The sequence below is a fragment of the Dasypus novemcinctus genome, chromosome 26 (assembly GCF_030445035.2).
Source record: "Dasypus novemcinctus isolate mDasNov1 chromosome 26, mDasNov1.1.hap2, whole genome shotgun sequence".
In the NCBI taxonomy this organism is placed as follows: domain Eukaryota; kingdom Metazoa; phylum Chordata; class Mammalia; order Cingulata; family Dasypodidae; genus Dasypus; species Dasypus novemcinctus.
The window spans coordinates 18,472,188-18,493,152 of NC_080698.1; the positions used below are offsets into that span (position 1 = coordinate 18,472,188).

Sequence of the window (20,965 nt, forward strand, 5' to 3'; positions counted from 1 at the left end):
TTTACCTTTTAAATTAATACAGTGGTGATTTAACTATGATACCAACTCTGAACCTACTGAAATTTTCTTTCTCCCCTTTCTCCTTAGTTAATACTCCATAAGAATATCTATGATATTTAGGTATTATCCAACAAGAAATGAGACCTAGAAAGGGGAATTTGTCTGGTGGGCTAGAAAAGTTCACTATGTTAAATGATACAAGTTAAATACTTACTTGACCCCAGTAACCTGTTTCTGACAATCATCAACCACTTAAGTCCAATTTCCTCTCCGTAATTCAGGTTTTATAGTTGTTTTAAATTTCTTTAAAAAACAAGCATGTACTTGCTTTTAGACATAAATTTTCAATCTATAAATTTATCTCAATTGTTACAAACCATTAAAACCATAAAAAAAAAGCAAAATTTATAAAACATGTAATATATTAGAACACAGACTTCTATGAGTCTGCCATGCAAATTGCACCTTTTTAAAATTAATGTAAGTTGTGAAACAAACACATGCATACATGGCTTTTTGGGCAGTTCATTTTATTACAGCTTTTTACTCTTGACGTTACTTTAGAAACTTACAGCATCAAAATGGTATCAAACAGAAATAAATTCTTGAAACTGCTCTCCACTCTGTTATATACATAATCCATGTTTTTATTTCCATTTTAAACTATTTGCAAACCCATTATGATCTGTATGATTGTTCACAGTATGTAAAATATGCAAATCAACTTTGTTAAATAAATTCATTTCAAATATCTTCAAGACTCAAAAAGAACACACACAAGTATGTATTTTATCATTTTATTAGGAATAATTCCAAATGGATTATGAAGAAACTTATTCATTGAGTTTGATGAGTTTCCCAAAAACTCTTAATGAAATATGTTCACCATAAACAAAACATCAGCAGAACTATCATATACTGGGCAAAGAGTCAGGCTGATACCAAAAGCAACATGCAACATAAAAAAGATATAAAGGAAGACAATCTGCTGAGTATTAAAAACCATCTCAATATAAACTCTTTGCAACCAGCACAGAACTAATTAGCTATCAATTCCAAACCACACCAAGGTAAGTTTGGCTGATGGAAGCCAGGAGTCAATAATGGGAGAAAGAAAAAGTTACTCAGTGCAAGAGATCTGAATAGTGTTTTGGAGCATTTCCCTGGCTGGCACAAGCAGTATTAGAAAATCTTTTTTGGCAAGGGAGAGAAATAAATACAAATGGAATGCTACATTTTTCAATCAGCAGACTGTCCCAGGAATGATAAGAGGTACCAGTAAAGTAGCAAGGGGTTACATTAAAACATTATTTGTTGTGGGCTCAAAAAACATTCAAAATGGATTTAAATGTGTCACAAATAGCTATTATGTCCAGGCATTTAGGCTTTAAGGGAAGTAAAATTAAAAGAGGACTTTTTTCCCAAGTTAAGAATTTCTTTAAACCAAGCATATTGCTAAATAGCAACAATATACTTGGTAAACAATAATTGGCAACAAAATAAGTTTTAAATGCTGTAATATTCTGCCCAAACCAGTCCCAGATACTGTTTAATAACAAAGATGCAAACTAATTTTGTTGTAACAAGCCTAGACCAATTCTATCAAATGTGTCCTTGGTGAGATATCCAGTTTCATTTAACGTTTTGAAAGCTCGTTTGACAGCCAGTCAAGTCCCTCATACAGACCAGTTCCTTGTGTAGCACAAGTGGCTTGAACATACCACTGTAAAGAAAGGGGAACAAGAAAATCTTTGATTAGCATAACCACAGTGTTTCAAAATACTTAATCAGAAAATTAAGTATTTTCCAGGGATGTTACCCAATCATCAATTACCATAAGCATACAGGAAAAGAAATTAACATATAAAAACTATAAAGAATGGGAGTAAACATTAAAGTATTATATCTAACAAAAGGTTGACTTTGCATTTAATGATTTCAGTTAACTGTAGATCTCTCAAAATCACCTACCCTTTAGATTGGGAGTCTTCTCACATATCTTCCTTCTCACACACACACAAAAAATACTACCATCATATCTGAAGCTACTCCTACCTGTTCATTGGATTTCATCAACTATCCACTACTTAATCTGAAGAGAACATTCATGAGAAAATTAGGTACTGATAAACTAAGGTGGATCCTTAAAACCCTTGTTTCCCATAAAGCTAAATTAAAGTTGAAGAGTGAGGCTTGTTGATAATTTTAGGGGCAAGCTTCAGATTAATTTCACTCTCTTTATTCTCATGCATTCCAAACATTCCATTCTAGTAACTGTATAAAAAGCCATGGAAAAGTTACAAGTACCAAGAAAAAAGACCTAGAAAGCAACCTATTTACCCTTAAGCCATGTTTATGTCTATTAAATTTTAAAATTGAAAAGTGTTATTTTGCTTTAGAATAAAACCTTGCCTTAATGTCACAAGATCACTGTAAGTATACCATACTATCCATTATTAGAGCACAAAACAACCTAGAGAGCTGTGAAAGGCATGAATTCATACCTTTACAACATGGAAAACTAGTATCATTTACAGTTTATCTTGTTTCAGTCTACACAGTTCTAGTACCACAGCACAATATTTACCTTGTTGACAAGTTAATACACGACTACTGTAAAACACATGCCCCACATGTTTATGTCTTTACATATTATAGTGTATCATTATTTTGCCAATATTTTAATCACTTATTTAAAACGATAAGCTTTTAAGAGCAAGTACAATTTTTTTATAATTTTATATTCAAGATGACTTAGAAACTTGTTTAATCATAATTATAGGTCCCTCATCTAAATGCTTTTAATATTAACATACAAACAATACTAAACAATATTATCTAAAATATGACTGCCAAATACTGGACCCTTAATAAAAACAACTAATTATGAAAAATTTCCTATAGCACTATATAAAAGATGGAAAAACCAAGTTAAGATTACCAATCATCTTTATTTGTATTCCAATCCCCCTACAGTGCAGTCTTCCACATCTCTACCAATACTAAAATTTTCAAGATAAAGTTAATGAAAATCAAATTAGTTATTTAAATCTGGATTCTTAAGGGATGCAGTATTAAAGATTAAAAAATGGAGACAATATCAATGTCAAAGTTTGAAGTAAAGCCTGAAATGTCTATTTTTGTATGACAGGCTATTACTATATATTTTTAAATGAGTGCTCATTATCTGTCCAAATAGGACAATTAATGTTTAAACTGAATACTAGTTTAAATAATTATCGTAATAACTTTAAGAGTCAGGATCTAAATATACACCTCCAAATACTTACTGTTCTGTTACGAAGGGACTGAAGACCTAATTTATCTGTCATTTCACTGATAGCCATAGCATTTGGCAAATCCTGTTTGTTTGCAAACAGCAGCAGCACTGCATCTCGCAACTCATCTTCCTGAAGCTGGAAATAAAAGTTAAGGTATTAACAACTACCAAAGTGGGAATCCAATTACTGTACTAAACTGGGTGAAACACTATCTTCCTATACATGCCCTTTATTCAACATTAAATACATTATTAAACATCAACCTAATTTCTACATAGAGTTCAGTTACTCTTACACCTTAAAAATCTCTTTTCCAGTTCTTTTGAGGGATAAAGAGACCCACGGGTTCTATGGTCATGGCAGATGGGGTTCACTGCCATGGCAGATGGCCCTTCTTTGGAGCTGGTGTTTCTGCGTGATGGAATTGGACTCAGAGGGGATCTCTTTTCACAAGACTTGCATGCTACTTTATTGGAATTGTAGTTGGTGCTGGGGTTTAAGATATATTTAGGGGATTTGGATCTCTGGACTGATAATATGACACCCAGGCCCAGAGCCTCAAGAGACTTCAGCTCCTACACTTTGATTTATTGGACTTACCCCACTCAGCTAACATCGAGTTGAAGAAGGTCAACCACCACACCATGGAGCCTAGAGTGTCTACAACTGAAAGCAGGAGGATTGCATCCAGCATCCATGTGGAACCTAAGCCCCCACTTGACATAGATGTGCAATGAACACAACCAATCCAATGTCCACAGAGAAAATGTGGAATAGGTGTGGGAAGGGTAGCCATGGTGGCTGCTGGGTTTGGGGAATGGGAGGAAGAGATTAGATGTGGAGGCGTTTTCGGGGAGTGGAGTTATCCTGGGTGGTGCTTCACGGACAATTACGGGACATTGTAGATCCCCCCAGGGCCCACTGGATGGAACGTGGGAGAGTCTGGGCTATGATGTGGACCATTGACTATGGGGTGCAGTGATGCTCAGAGGTGTACTTACCAGGTGCAATGGATGTGTCACGATGATGGGAGAGAGTGTTGCTGTGGGGGGAGTGGGGGGTGGGGGCCGTGGGGTTGAATGGGACCTCATATTTTTTGAATGTAATTTTTAAAAATAAATAATTTTAAAAAAAAAAAAGGAACTACACACCAAAAAAAAAAAATCTCTTTTCCTTCCATTTTTAAATTCAGAACCAACAATCATATATGCCTTCAAGTAAAGGAGGAACTATTTCTCAAGCCAGCCATCTTCTACTCTATTAGGGTTAACACTTCTTCAGTCTTCCTGACCATCAATGGTGAGGAATAACAAGGTCAAGAATTACATATGTGAATAACATATTTATGGAAGATCTTACGGTAGGTACTCAACAGTAAAGGTATTTAATATTAGATGACGATTCCTTTTGGATTTTTATCTTTTCCAGCCAGCTGGACCAGACAACATGGAGCCACAATCTTATTATTAAGTCATTAACATCATGAAAAATGCAAAAAAAACTGGAAGGAATGAAGTACTGATACTTGATACAACATGGATAAACCTTGAAAAATTATGCCAAGTGAAAAAAGCCAGTCACAAAAGATCATAAATTGTAGATTAGGCATGTACAAAATAGGCAAATCCATAGAGACAGAAAATTTAGTGATTGTGGGGGGCTGAAGAATGAAAGGGAGAGAGGGAGGAGAAGGGAATGAATGTGGAATGCCTTCTAATAAGCATGGGTTTCTTTTTGAGGTGAAGTAGTCTAAATTAAATAGTAGTGATTTCATTTCAGTAAATATTTTATGGCTAAAAGTTTGAAACCATGACAAGGTTCCTCAACAATTTCTTAAGATTTTCAGCAATATAAAAACCTTAATCTCTGGGAAGCAGATGTGGCTCAACTGATAGCGTGTGCACCTACCATATAGGAGGTCTAGGGTTCAAACCCAGGGCCTCCTGACCTGTGTGGTGAGCTGGCCCATGCGTAGCGCTGATGCGCACAAAGAGTGCCATGCCACACAGGCGTGTCTCCTGCATAGGGGAGCCCCACACGAAAGGCGAGCCACCCCATGCAAAAAAAGCGCAGCCTGCCAAGGAGTGGTGCTGCACACACACAGAGATGATGCAGCAAGATGATGCAACAAAAAGAGATACAGGGAAACGGACTTTGGCCCAGTGGTTAGGGCGTCCGTCTACCATATGGGAGGTCCGCGATTCAAACCCCGGGCCTCCTTGACCCGTGTAGAGCTGGCCATGCGCAGTGCTGATGCGCGCAAGGAGTGCCATGCCACACAAGGGTGTCCCCCGCGTGGGGGAGCCCCACGCACAAGGAGTGCGCCCATGAGGAAAGCCGCCCAGCGTGAAAAGAAAGAGCAGCCTGCCCAGGAATGGCGCCGCCCACACTTCCCGTGCCGCTGACCACAACAGAAGCGGACAAAGAAACAAGACGCAGCAAATAGACACCAAGAACAAACAACCAGGGGAGGGGGGGAAATTAAATAAATAAATAAATCTTAAAAAAAAAAAAAAAAGAGATACAGATTCCTGGTGCCACTGACAAGGATGCAAAGCAGACACAAAAGAACACACAGCGAATGGACACAGAGAGTAGACAACAGGGGAACGGGGAAGAGGAGAGAAATAAATAAAAAATAAATCTTAAAAAAAAAAACCCTTTATCTCACATTTGACAAGATTCGCTGTCAAACAAAACACTGCTATCATCAGGTGAAATTCTTTATGAATGACTATAAACCATTCTGAATTAATTATAGGCACAGCATAGAGAGATTTGAACCTGATTATTTTGGAAGAAGTTACTTAAACTAGGATTCCTAGTTTACAACAGCTTCCAAACTACAGATTTTGTATCTAAAATAAGAGACTGAACTAAATCTGGCATCCTCAACCAGAGATACACATCAAACTTACTTGTAAAGCATTCTAAATACAATGTGAGGCTTCTCCCCAACTTCCTGAAATAGCTATTCTTCCAAGTGTTTTTTAAAAAAGCTCTATCAATTTACAGGTGTTACTAAGAACTCGTGGATGACAGTTCCTCAAAGTTCCTTCTAACTCTCAAAGAAATTCATTTGTAAAATTTAATCATTGGTAAAATGTACAAACCACTAAGTCTTACCATTTTCTGCAGCTCTTCTGCTCCTTCTTGAATTCTTTCACGATCATTGCTATCTACCACAAAAATAAGACCCTGTGGAAAAAATTTTCCAATACATGTTAACAGTAAAATTTAAAGGTCATATGAAATATGAAACACAAGTATGGGGGGCTGCACAATCCTATCTAGGGAAAGACATTAGATAGAAAATGCCTCCATTAATATACTAAAATGATTACTGTATTCTCCCCACAGCTCTGAACTCCTAAAGTATTCTTAACCATTTGTCATTTTATCGCAAGCTCCCTTGTGCTACTACATATTTTATACATATATATATATAACTATATTAAACCCATTGAGGGCAAAGGGGTACATTTTCTTTTTCTTTTTTTTAAAGATTTATTTTTTATTTATTTCTCTCTCCTTCCCCCCTACCCCCACCCCCCAGTTGTCTGCTCTCTGTGTCCATTCACTGTGTTCTTCTGTAACTGCTTCTATCCCTATCAGCGGCACCAGGAATCTGTTTCTTTTTTTTGTTGTCATCTTGTTGTGTCAGCTCTCCATGTGTGTGGCGCCATTCTTGGGCAGGCTGCACTTTCTTTTCCACTGGGCGGCTCTCCTTACGGAATGCACTCTGCGCATGGGACTCCCCTACATGGTGGACACCCCTGTGTGGCATGGCACTCCTTGCGCGCATCAGCACTGCGCATGGGCCAGCTCCACATGGGTCAAGGAGGCCCGGGGTTTGAACCGCAGACCTCCCATGTGGTAGGTGGACGCCCTATCCATTGGGCCAAGTCCGCTCCCACATTATTTTCTATTTACTCCTCAGCACTACCACAGTACTGGGATTGGCAGGGGCACCGAATAGTCATTTTAGTCCACAGTGATTAAACAACATTAATTTCCTTTGGTCTAGCAAATTTCAAATCAATTTCTTTTATCTGTTGGAAATCATGATTTTAAATACCCTATCCTTTAAAAAAAAAACCTTTGGTGCTTCAAGAGCTTTGGTGTCGTGGACAGACAGACCCAAATTCAAGTCTCAATTAGTTATATAAATTACCTAATCCTTGAGCCTGTCTCCTCTTCTATAAAATAAAAATAAGACCACCAAACTTGTAAGTTTTAGAGGATTAAATATAAGCATGGAGGTACAAAAGGATCTAGCACTGTGCTTGATGTATCACAGGCACTTGGAAAATGTTATACCTCCTGCTACTTTTCCTCCTATCCCAAAAGCTGTTTCTTTTTAGAACCTATCCTTCCAGAAGGAGTAATGTGTCTAAAAGGAGTCTAATTTTATCTTGACTACTACCATTCCATTTTTATTGTTTTCAACGTAAATCCTGCTATCAGTCCTGCAAAGTACATTGAAAGGTAGTATTATTTCAGGAATAAATCCCGTTATTCTTCTCTTCAGACAGACCAGAATCAAGAATCTGGGATTCTAGAAAAAAGCCCGGCTGTTATAAAGATTACTCAAAAGGTCAAATATTTACTAATTTAAAACAGCAAAATAACTGGAATTATCTAATGAGGGATATAAGAAACTATATCCTAAATTGTTAATATAAATTAGAAACATAATTAAAAGCTGTAGTTAGTTTCTTTTCAGTTTTAGAGCAAGAACTGACCAGGAATGGTGGAAAAGCAAACTAAGAGCCTAGCTGTGCTTATAGGTAACACATAAACCTTTCCCTAGTGAGCATGAGCAACCTGGAAGCACTTAAGTTTTTAAATCTAAGGTGATCCAGAGAAACCAGAAATGGGTTGAAATTATAAAGCATCCTAAACAAGTCAAGGGATAAGACCAGGGTTACCTTCAGTCAAGAATTACAAGGCCTAAGGTTAAGGATCAGCAAGATTTTACTTCATACCTAACTTTACTTCAAAAGCACATTCCTGAAATGAAATGTCTATGACTTACTTTCAAAGAATCCAGGGTGTGGGACACATTAGAGAGAACATGTTTTAAAAAGGGAATGTTAGGTTGTATATATGGTAATAGAATAAAAAGTAATTTTTAAATAAAAAAGCATGTCACTTATTGAACATGACATACTACTTAAGCCTAATAGGTCCAGCCACCCACCTGGTGGCACTATGCCTCCCTTGTATACAATGTTTTAAAAGTTGGAGACAAAGAGTGACAACTGCAAATCTTAAACATAGTGCTTGTACCATCACACTTTATTTTAAAAATGTATTTACCAACTTCCGTAGTAAACACAAACTGATGAGAAATCCCTGAAAGAGTGGAAAAAACATGAGCTGGGGCCAGGTAGCTAGAAACAAAGGTAGAGAAAGAACCATCTCTTCCATCTTAAGTCACTATAAGCTTCAGTTTCCTCATATTAAAAAGAAGGGTTAGACTAGAGCAACCAGCAGTGTGAGACGATTATGTTTGATATAGGTAGGGGGTTTTACTATTAGCACCCAGTGAGTAAAGTACAGGGATGCTGTTAAACATCCTACAATGCAAAGAAGAGTCACCTACAACGAAGAATTATCCAGTCCAAAATGTCAACAGTGCCACTGTTGGAACACCCTGGACTAAATTCTTATTACAAAGGCAGTCTCAAACCTAACCCAGGACCTACTGAATTAGAATCTGTAGTTTAACAAGATACACAGGTGGTTCATATATACATTAAAGTTTGAGGCTAGTGATACCTGGCTTACATACAAAGAGATTCTGATTTCAGTGGTCTGGGAAGCAATGATCAGGGCTTAGGAATTTTTTTTTAAAACTCCCCCCACCCCCAACATGATTCTAATCTGCAGCTATGTTTGAGAACCCCTGCTCTACAGGATCTCCAAGGCCCTTCCATGCCAGTATTGTACAAAATAAAGTAAAAGCCTGAGCTAAATGAAGAACTATCAATTGTCTTACACTCATTTAAGTAAACTACACCGGCAAAGTTAGAAAAACTTTGCTTTCTAAACGAAGAATGAAATCAACTGAACTACTGATGAGCACCTAATTCATGCCTGAGAACCAAAGACTGCCCCCCCCAATCCAGTCTTCCAAAATCTTACTATGATTACCATGTAACTCTTCCACTCTAGGTAATTTAGTCTTTAAAGCATGAGTGAGAGGCCACTGAAGAACATGGAAGTAGTGATAAGAAGAATGCCAACTCATTTATAGTAAACATCAACCTCCAAGTATACAGTATGTATTAATATAAACTCAACAGCATAAAACCTACAAAGAAAAGTTCTAAAAATGTATAGCATTCCTCACCTGGGTGTTTTGGAAGTAATGCCTCCAGAGAGGCCTAATTTTATCTTGACCACCAACATCCCATACTGTGAAACAGATGTTCTTATATTCTACTGTTTCCACATTAAAACCTAAAAAGAAAAACAAAAATGTCATTAAGAAAATAAATCTCTTTATAAGAAATTCTTATAACTGCTTTTTTAAAGTATAAATAATTTTTTTAAAGTTTCAAAAAGAAGTTTTTTTCATATTAAACCTTTTTTCATTTTACTTTACAATATATTATGATACAAAGTCATCTGTATGTAAACTTTCTTACCAATGGTAGGAATGGTGGTGACTATCTCCCCTAACTTCAGTTTATACAGAATGGTTGTCTTGCCAGCAGCATCCAATCCGACTAGGAAAAAAAGGCATTTCAGAGTTTAAATCTAGATCAAAGCACATACGGTCTGAAAGTAAAACACTGCTTAAAAAACAAATATGAATAAGAAATGAAATCAGCTCATTTCTGAATCACAAAGGCAACACTTCCTGCAGAAGACCTTTCCATTTTTCTTTCTAAACCTAGAAAGACAGATTAGTGAAAAGAAAAAGAATACCTGGATGACTCAGGCCTTAGTCTCTAGTTTAGCAACAAACTAGTTGAGTACCTTTAGGCAGGTAACTTTAGGAAACCAACACCAGAGAAATTAGCCATAGAATAGGGGGACTGGATCAGACCATTTAAGCTCTGTTCCAATTCAAGTCCTTCTTAATTCTATGAACTACCATTTTCTAAAACACAAATTAGAAGCTGAGTCAGAGAACACATAAGAACAAATGAATAGTCATCTTAAGTGTAGTAAACTTAATTTCCTTTATTTAGATAGCAAATTTTGGGTAAAAGATCTTGATGCTGGAGGAAAAAATGTGTAACTATACCTTAATCCCCCTATAATGCTAATAAAGGAAGATGAGGCCTATTTTACCCCTACCAAATTCTACTTCAACATCAAATGTACAAAATGTACAATGTTCAATATGTTCAATATGCTCAATATTGTTCAATACATAAAGTCTAGATTTTTAAGATGGTTCTTTTGAGGCAGAGAAACAAGTAGGGAGAAATGTGCTCATGGAAAAAATCCACAACAGAATAGACCGCTTTATTACAGTGGTAATGAAGACCAAATTAAATGTTTATAAGTATCTCAATCTCTCAAAACCTGCATATTCTGCATAGTTTGCTAAAGCCCTCATAAATGGAAGATCCACATCTAGTAACCTCACTGAATGCATCTTTGTTGCAAGGGCATCACATCTGGTTGCCAGGATTCATGCTATCGGAGATTTTGAAATCCAATTGAGTACTGATTTAAACAGGGATGTTTTTAAAATATTTATACCAAAGGGAAGCGGCTATGGCTCAATCAGTTGAGCTCCCATCTACCATACAGGAGGCCCTGGGTTCACTTCCCAGGCCCTGGGTTCACTTCCCAGGGCCTCCTTGTGAAGGCAGGCTCGCCCGCAAGCTGCACAGAGCCACCAGTCCGCAAGCGCCACAGAGAGCTGACACAGCAAGGTGATGCAACAAACAGGCAGACAAGTAGAAACACAGAACAGTGCGCAGCAAATGGACACAGAGAGAAAACAACGAGCAAGCCGCAAGGGGGGGGATAAATAAAAATAAATACAGACACACAGAAGAACGCACAGCAAATGGACACAGAGAGCAGACAGCAAGCAAGCCGCAAGGGGGGGGGATTAAAAAAAATATATATATATATACATATATATCAAAGCACAATTTAGCACACGAAACCAATGCTATTAAGTTAAAAAAAAAAAAACCACAAAAATCACTTCACTTACTAATTTACATTCCTGTACAAGTAAATTTAAATTTTATCAATTCCTCCAAAACACAACCAAAGGATATCCCCAATTCAGACTCTTTAAACAACTCTTTCTGCTCTGGACCCTAACAAAGGGTAGTTTTAGGATCTCTCTGAAGACCTAAGCCTCTTATGCCTTATAATTCTTGTGTTCTCTAACCAAACTGCTCCCCACTTCTTCAAACTACATTTATTCTTTCCAAAATGCTACTATACTTACTAGTCAGAGCAAACAGCCCATCCCAAACCCTCTCTCAATGGACCTAAGGAAAATCAACTAAAGTACACCAAGTATTTTATTTTTTTAGTATGGCACAGTATCAGAAAGATCAAAACACAATCTATTAATTACACAAAGAAATAAGAGAAGCTATCAAAGTCTGATATCTTCACAAAAATACAGAAATTTTTATTAAATTTTTAAATAAACCAGCATCTACCTTTAGCTAAATCCAAACACAATTAAGCCAAGGCAGAAGGATTGAAACTGAGATGCTGATTAGCTGCAAAACAAACAAAGACACACCAATTTTTCATTTGATTAAGGTTTTGACAAGTACAGCACCTGCAAGTCAACTGGACTTGATACTACAATTTAAAACAAAGTGAAACCACAAATATTTACAAAGAATGGAAGAAATCCAGGACAAATCATTATATAAGTTGCAGAAAAGAAAATTGGTGAGATCCTATTTTTCTTTTACTAAGTTTCATATATTTGTATGTATATTTAATAGTTTAAAAGATATATACCAATCTGATAAAAGCGGTTACTTTCAAGGAAGGGATTAAGACCGTCCTTTTGTCCTTTCACTTTCTACTTCTACAGTGTTAGAATGTTCCCCCAAATAAACACCTATTACTTTCATTAAAAAAAAAAAAAAAGAACTTTCCCAAGTTGTAAATTTCCTTATTTTCCCTTATTAAAACATCAGGCTGGTTACATCTGCTGGTGTACCTACTTGGAAAATATGCTTTAAGGGCCTTGAATTTATTTTAAAATAATACAACCATAAAGTTTTTAGTGCATCCATCCAAGTTATTTTTAAAATAAAAATGACAACAGTGTAATGCAGGGATTCTTAACAAGGTGTCCATGAGTTTGAATTGAAATTTTTAGAAAAACATTCCTGTGGGGATGTGTTGGTGTGGGTGTGACGTATTTATTTAAAAATACACAGTATAATGTGGACTTTGTAAGGGATCCGTGATTTTCACCTGTCTGACAAAGGGATCTGTGGAACAAAAAAGGTTAAGAACTACTGGTTTAATGGCTCCTAACCACAGAGGATTCTAAAATCACAAAGATATCTTTTGCAGTTGTACTCAATATAATAAGGTTATATAAATGCAAACCAAATTTTTTTTCAAAAAGATAATTTCTACTATGAGCTTTAAGATGCACCAATTATGTACACCATCATGACTTAAAACTTGTTATATAGTTCCTTACTCAAAGTTATGTTGGTCTATGGTTTCACTTATATGAAATATCTAGAATAACCAAATTCATACAGAAAGTAGATTAGAAGTTACCAGAGGCTGGAGAGAGAGGGAAGAGAGTTATTGCTTACTGACTACAGTTTCTGTCAAGAGATAAAAAAAAGTTTTGGTAATGGTTGGTGGTGATGGTAGCACAACACTGTAAATGAAATTAATGCCACTGAATTGTACACTTTTGAAAAATGGTTAAAATGGCAAATTTTATAGTATGTATGTTACCACAAAAAAAAAGGAAATCCTTGTTTTAACAATTTTTTGCCTCCTTAGCCGTCTCTTAGTATATCCTTAATGTTGCAATATTTAGCAATGAGATTTCTACACAAAATGAAACTATAACCAATTCTCAACTAGCCAAGATAAGACTATCTGTACAGTCCAGGAATGTCCTCTCCCCGTCACATTCATAAACAAGTCTCTGTATTGACAGATACCCTGGAATCATTACTCCTTAACCAGATCTGCAATTTTACCAAAGTGTTAACGATAGCAAAACTACCAGAAAAAAAATCTTTGCCAATCATTAAAACCTATGTCTACTATATTGTGGCAGCAAGAAATACTTTTTAAGTGAAAGAAACTATAGATTCCAATCACCTCAACTTTGAGGAAAAAACTAATGCAAGAAGGAAAAAGATTGGGAAGAAAAAAATATTTTCATATGGGTAAAATTACAGATTTTCCTTCATTATCTTTCAATTTTCTACAAGAAGCCTGAATTACTCATAGTAATTAAAAGATAATTTAAAATTGAGTGCTCACTGTGTTCCAAGTACAATACTAGATGATTCCATACATTTTTAAATTTAATCTTCACAATAATACTCTATTTTTTGGATGAGATACCTGATTCCTGTGATTCCCCAGAATCCCCAGATTCCTCAGAAATCACAATAAGTGGTAAAAGAGGCATTCAAAAACCTTGGTCTTTTGGAGGAATCTGAACCCTCATACATTGTTGGGAATATAAAATTGTACAGCGCTTTGGAAAAGTTTGTCAATGCCTCAAAATATTAAATAGTTACCATATGACCCAGCAATTCACTCCTAGGTATATAGCCAAAAGAAGTGACAAACAGATATTCAAACAGAATCTTGTATGCCAATGTCCATAAGAGAATTACTTATAAATGGCCAAAGGGTGGAAAGGGGGGGTGGGAAGTGTAAAGAGCCCAAATGTTCATCAACTGATGAAGGGATATACAAAATGTGTTGGTAGACCCACACAACAGAATTATTATTCAGTCATAAAAAGAAACTGATAAATGATACAATATTGATGAACCCTGAAAACATTTTAAGTGAAAGAAGCCAGAAACAAAAGGCCGAGTATCATATGATTCCATTTTTAGGAAATGTCCAGGATAGACAAAACCAGAGACAGAAAGATTGGCGATTGCCAGGGGCTGTGGTGAGGAAGGGAACCTGGAATGACTGCTAACCGACCAGAGGTTTCTTTTTGGGGGATGAAAAGGTTTTGGAATAGGTGGTGGTGACAGTTACACAACTTTGTGAAGATACTAAAAATCACTGATTGTAAACTTTAAGGGGGTGAATTTTATGATACATGGATTATATCTCAATAAATTTTAAAAAACAAAAACAAAACAAAACTTAGGTCTGACTGCAGAGGAGCCAGAGCGCTCAAATATTATTTTTTATATACTTTTATCCCTGCCTTTAGGTTTCTTTGGTGAACACACTGTATCTTAATATTCTATCTAATTCCTCCGAGTTCTGACCATCTAAACTGAAACAAAAGCTACAAGGCAAATGGAAAAATTATAATTAATTTCGATTTTCATTCTACCCAACGACTCAGGAATATGCGTATTTGGTCAGTGTACTAGCACAAATGATCAGTCTCTGCTAGCCACAGCTTGTACTAAAGCAGGAGGAGGATGGCTATATCTATCATCTTCTAGCAGCATATAGCTAAAAATTTTTGCCTTTTCTCTTATTTCCTATATTCACAGAGTTAATAAGAAAGGTCTTTTTAAATGGCTGGCAAATAATGTTTTCAACTAATGTTTAATGACCTAGAAAATACTCATAACATGCTAAGACAAAAAAAACAAAATGCAAAATCATATCCACATCACAACTATGATTTTGGAGGAAAACTTCCTCTTATAAAGCTGAGAATAAATATAACAAAATATTAATAATGGTAGATTGGTGGAATTATACGTAATTATCACTAATTTTTCCATGTTTTCTAAATTTAACAAAAAGGAACATTATTTTTAGAATAAGGAAAAAAGTTAAAAATTACATTAATAAATGGATTTACAAAATAAACTAGGGGGAAGAATGTCAAACACCATGCCTTAACCTAAAGCCTCTCTTAAAATACTGACAGTATTTTTTAAATTGGCAAATAGGATTCCTTTCTCCTGAACTTCCCTGATCCCAAAAAAACAAAAAATTAGATAAAAGGCAATTCACGCCTATACTGGTATTAGCTAACTTTTAATGTCTTCTCAGCTTCTCAACAGGCAAGAACTTTGAAGATCAAAAATATAATGTGCCTAACTAATTTCCTCTTATAAATAACTACTACAAAATTCCTGTCAAGAAGTTCCTATGACATTAAATTTGATTACATTATGTTGGACTTTTTCAGTTTTTGATTACTGTGAGCTACAAGCTTAACTTCAAATACCTTTTTAATTTACTTTTGGGAGAGCACCTATAGGAATAAAATTTAAAACTCTTCCATAATAGTTTGGCAAATAAGATGCTAATCGTGTCTTTTAATACTTTAAAAAGGTAAAGCCTGAAAAAGCTTTACCATACTCGAGAAGGCATGAATTTTATCTAAGCCTTAGAAAGGAAAAGGAAACAAACACACCAGTCAGAACACTAATGAAAAAACTACCATTAACCAGTAACTTTAAAAGTTAAATAGGGACAGACAACTTAAAAGTGATCTATTATTTATGCTGTGAATCCCTCATAAAACCAATCATAAAACTTTCAAAGTTTTCCCTATTCATGTACATATCCCTCTTATGTTTATACTTTCATGTAATAGGTTCACATAAAAGTTGACCTTATAACTGAATTTTTAATCAAGGGAGCCTGATTATCCCCAAATTAATGTGCAAAACAAGAGTAAACCTGAGAAACAGAACATTTGACATAAAAAGCATTACCCCAAATCATGAGTTTATCCACTGCATAAATGGACAGTTAAATACTTTTCCTCTTCCATTCTGGGTGGAGATGGGAATGTCCCCTACCATAATAAATATAGTAACGTGGTTATGGCATAATTCTATCTTTCCCCTCAATAAAGTGATTATGGCATAATTCTATCTTTCCCCTTTGAAACATTTAGCCATCTTGAAAGATTAAGAAACAGGCTGGAAATTCATTTATCACAGTTCAAAGTTCTCCCCTGACTTCAGAGCCCTTTTCAGGCTGTCAATTTTCAGCCACATAAAGCTTAAAATAATACACTTGCCCTTCTAATTCTCTTCCCTCTTCATAAATGATATCTGAAAAATTTTGAAAGAGAAAACATTCTGATTTAATGTTGTGAATGAATCACTAGAAAGTGTTTTTTAAATTCGAAAGCTGGATTAACAAGAAAGTAAAAAAAGAATCTATGTATACTCTTATTCTTTGTATGCCTTGAAATGTTACAGAATCCACCTCTGAAAACTTTCATTGGTAAAGAGAGCTCGAAAATAAACCCTTTTTCTCCAGTCTTGGAAAACAAGCTAATGAACCAACAAGTTTCAAATGAAAGTTAAAGGGGGTACTTTTAAAAAGCACTATTCAGGTCCACAGAGCTTACCTGTGATGTAGAGACTACTCACAATACTACTTAGAAGGGGTTGCTTACATCACCAAGTGACAGCCCCTTCACCCTCAGCTGAGCAAAAACCGTCTCTGAAAAGGAGTTTTTAAATAGTCTATTTTCTAAAAGAATTTTAAAATAACTTTGTAACTTTTATTCAACCAGGCTACCCTAAAAAGCGTCATGATGTTCAGTTTAGTTTAAAATTTATCGGGTTTTTAAAAAATTAGTTTGTAAAATTTTTTGTTTCAATAACTCTTAGCCAGCTGGATAAAAATTAGTCTGTAAACAAAATAAATAACATTTAGAATAAGTTTTTGAGAGTGACCAAAAGAAACAGACTCGCGATATATTTGCATAGAATGAACTTATTAACAAGAAGAGGAAAATATAAAGCGGAATTCAGAGCAAGACAAAGTTAAACAAAGTGAGCGCTAAGGACTCCGGACTCTTCGAAAACCTTGGTATCCCTCGCCACCGCCTGGGCCTGGTCACTTCCTGCCCAGGCTGGCTCCAAGCTCTGAGCGGCCGCTCGCTCACATACCATCAGAGTGTGCGGTGTGTACACGCAGCGGAGTAAGGGTGGAGAAAGACTTGAGCGGCTCTGCCTCCCTCCCGACCGTTCCCCACACTGGGTGGAGAGACACCAGATCGCACCCCGGGACTGCGCCTCGCGAGTGTCTTCTGGTCCCTGAGAGATCCGAGAGTTGGCTTCCCCAACATCCCCACCCAGTCCTGTATGGCTTTCAATGAGAAAGGAGAGAAAGCCAAGCACAGACAGAGGAAATCGTGCCCCTGCCCTTGTCCCGGACTCTTCGGATGACGGATACGGGGCGACCCGCCCAACCTTCACCCCATTGTTCCCCCTTAAAGATCACACCCGACCCCCGGCCCGCCGCCCCTCCCCCACCACAGCTCACGGAGAGGAAAAACAGAGGCCCCGAGGTCGCCCCAAACATAGAGATCCCTCTGACCTCACTGGGGTCCAGTCTCAGCTCGCGGACCCTCACTCACCCATCAAAATACGCATCTGCTTCTTGCCGAAAAGGCGGGAGAAGAGAGAGGAGATGGTGAGGCCCATGGCGGCGGTGGCACTTGCGATGGGCAGGAGCAGAAGGGGCTTGCTCCCCGGGCCTTCTCCTTTCACGCTCACGGAAAAGTGAGCGACAGAGAAGAGAAGAGCTAAAGAAGAACCCGAGCGTCGGTGACGGCTCGCCGGCCGCCGCGTCGGAAGAAGCTGCGAAACCAGGCGAGGAATCTGCGGGGCGAGGACCTGCTCGGCGACTACCGCGACAGCTCCCGCACTGGCCTTAAGACTCCGGCTGTGCCACGTCACGCGGCGGCCGCGGCGACTCCAACGGCGGCCCGGCCCCTCCAACGCGGACAGAATCGCGTCACCGCCGCCCCATCCCCCTGTCCTTCCGGTGCTGCCCAAGCTACTGCGCCTGCGTACGCACGGGACTGGCCGGCTACGCTGACGTGCATCTCCAGCTGCCACCGCCTCCCGGACGTGGCTCCTGGAACCGGGGAAGATCAGTAGATGCTCGCGTACTGGGAGATGTACAAAGTCCCACAATGCCTCGCTTCGTCACTTCCTGTCTGAGACCAGTCAAGACTTCCGTCCGGTTAAAGGGGTAGTGCAGTTGTAGTCCTTGTTTCCGAAGGGACGACCGGTGCATTATGGGTTAGGTCTTTCCCCTCCTTAGCACTGCGCGCCTTAGGGATTCCCCGGTTCCACGAAAGTACACGTTTCACGGAACCAGATGCTTGGGCTGGTGGAGGAGTGAAGACTGGCCATGTCACCCAGTGAGTTAAGACAACATGGAGGTGAAGAGGCTGTGGCACCTGCTTTAAAAGCTAGAGCTGAACGCTTCGACCTCCCACACCAGTTCACTCTGACGATCTCTAAACCTCTGTCAAGACTAGAGCACCGAGAACTTCCCTTCCTGGAGAACTGTTGCAGCATTTTAAGAGACGCCAACTAGGAAGACTTGCTTTTTTTTCTACCTTTTCTCCCGTATAAGCATGAACGGTTTATTCCTTATATTGAGGAAGTAGAAAGTCTCCTCACTTTGGATTTATGAAGAAAAAAAAAAAAGATTTCTGATCTTAATTGTTTCCTGAATACAAAATAAGGTATACGTTTTACCTTAATCTTCGCTGCTTCCCACGTTTCCTCCACAGTTTCTGCAGTTTAGAATGAGTTGTTCCCCTCTGCCCTTACCCGCCCTTCAGTTCTGTTTAAAAGTTAAAGATCCCCTCATAAAATACTTTACCTCCCTGACTACATCAAATCTCCCTACGACTCCCTCTCCTCAGTTATGATTTAACATTTACTGTTGTCACACACACACATATATACATGCACGCTTGTCTGAAATCTCCAGGAAGGCAGGAACCTAGTCTGTTTTTATAGTCCGTGGTATTCCTGTGCTTGGCACACCTCAAAACCTCAGTAAACGTGATTGAATGATGAGGGGTGGGTGAATAAACTATGTCATATCCATACTATGGAACACTCTTAAAGAGTTTAAAAATTAAAAAGTATGTTGGACTATAAAGCAAAGGTCTCCAAGACACAGTTAATAAAAAAGCACCAAATAGTGACTAACTGCTGTAATTTAATATCATTATTATAGATTTCCCTTGTGTCTGTGTGTGTGTAAAGGTAGAATAAGAACTGATGTAGTGGTAGTTAGTGGTTACCATTTTAACAGGTGTGGAGGGAGGAAGGGCCCTCCCAGAGAACCTGGTTATGAAGTGGTAGTCAAAGAAGAGCTTTTATGTGTACTTTTAAAAATCTACTTTGTCTATGATGGCGTCCCATGTACGCCTGAAGCCTTCTACCTGTGTCCTCTCACGTGTCTGTGGTTCTTTCCTGTGTAAATGTCATGCCCCGACCCCTGACACTTGGGCACTAACACGCATGTTCCTGGTGAGCGCATGCAGGACCATGTTCTCATGGCACCCTCTCCCTGCCCTGCATCCAGCCTCTCAGAAGAGCATTTGGGGAGGGGCCTGCGGCTCCATCACCAGTGTATTGGGTGGCTAGTTGATCTTTAACAGGCCCTTTGACTCAGAGGCTGCCTATTATACTACATTAAGCACTGTCATTTTTTAAAATCTGCTTTATTGAGATATAATTTACGTAAAATTCACTACTTTACAATAAAACGCATGTTAACAAATGGATACAGTAGTATATCATAATCATGACATAAAACATTTCCCTCACCCCCCCAAAAGTTCCTTCATGTTCCTTGTAGTCATCCCCTCCCCTTAACTACCAGCTGCTGCTATCACTAGTTTTCTCTTTTCTAGAATATCATAAAAATTGAATTATACAGTATGTAGTCGTTTGTGTCTAGCTTCTTACACTTGGCATAATTATGTGAAAAATCATCCATGTGTCAGTTCGTTCCTTTTTTATTACTGAGTAGTATTCCATTGTATGGATATACCACAATTTTTATCTACTCACCAATTGATTGTTGATTTGTTTGAAGTGTGAGGCTATTATGAAAAAAGCTGCTTTGAACATTCGAGTACAAGTGTCTGTGTATCTGCATTCCTTTATTTTTATGAGATAAATTTATTCTTGCATTAATTATGTAATGTAAAACAATCTTCAAATTTTATGAATGAATTATACCATTTGAAGCATATTCTTACAGATTTTTCTCTCTGAAATACAAATGTCTATGAATTTTAATGGATTTTTATATTACAAAGCAACTCCTAAATTTAGTAATATATTGTGGACATCTTTAAATATCAATACTTAAAGATTTAACTCATTATTTTAAGAGCTGCATTTTATTATGTGCATGTAAGATAACTTATTTAACTGCTTTCTAAAATTGTAAAAAGTGCTTACTCTTTGATCCAAAAATTCTTCTTCCAGGAATTTATGGTAAGAAGAATTTCCCTTAAGTTAGCCAGGATATATTTGTTAGATGTGTAAACAGTGTTCATTACAGCATTGTTTGTAATAGAGAAAAAATGGAAACGAAAATTTTTAAAGAAACTTTAAAATCCCCTTTTGTTTCTTTTCTCCACTGACTACCACCAAAGATATTCCTATTTTTTGCGTTTGCTTTACTACAATTTTATAAATGCACCACAATATTAAATTAAGATTGTAATTAGAACCATTGCCAGA

At 37.4% G+C, this 20,965-nt stretch overlaps 1 protein-coding gene across 1 annotated transcript; it reads right to left on the bottom strand.

Moving 5' to 3' along the window:
• Window positions 1-513: 513 nt before the first annotated feature.
• On the bottom strand, window positions 514-18,398 carry ARF4 (ARF GTPase 4). Its single transcript, XM_004448223.5, has 6 exons — window positions 17,818-18,398; window positions 9,938-10,018; window positions 9,640-9,749; window positions 6,408-6,479; window positions 3,291-3,416; window positions 514-1,723 (listed from the first exon to the last, which is right to left on the bottom strand). Exons 1-6 carry the CDS (start codon window positions 17,882-17,884, stop codon window positions 1,637-1,639), a joined length of 543 nt encoding a protein of 180 aa, XP_004448280.1. The 5' UTR covers window positions 17,885-18,398; the 3' UTR covers window positions 514-1,636.
• Between the last annotated feature and the right edge of the window lie 2,567 nt (window positions 18,399-20,965).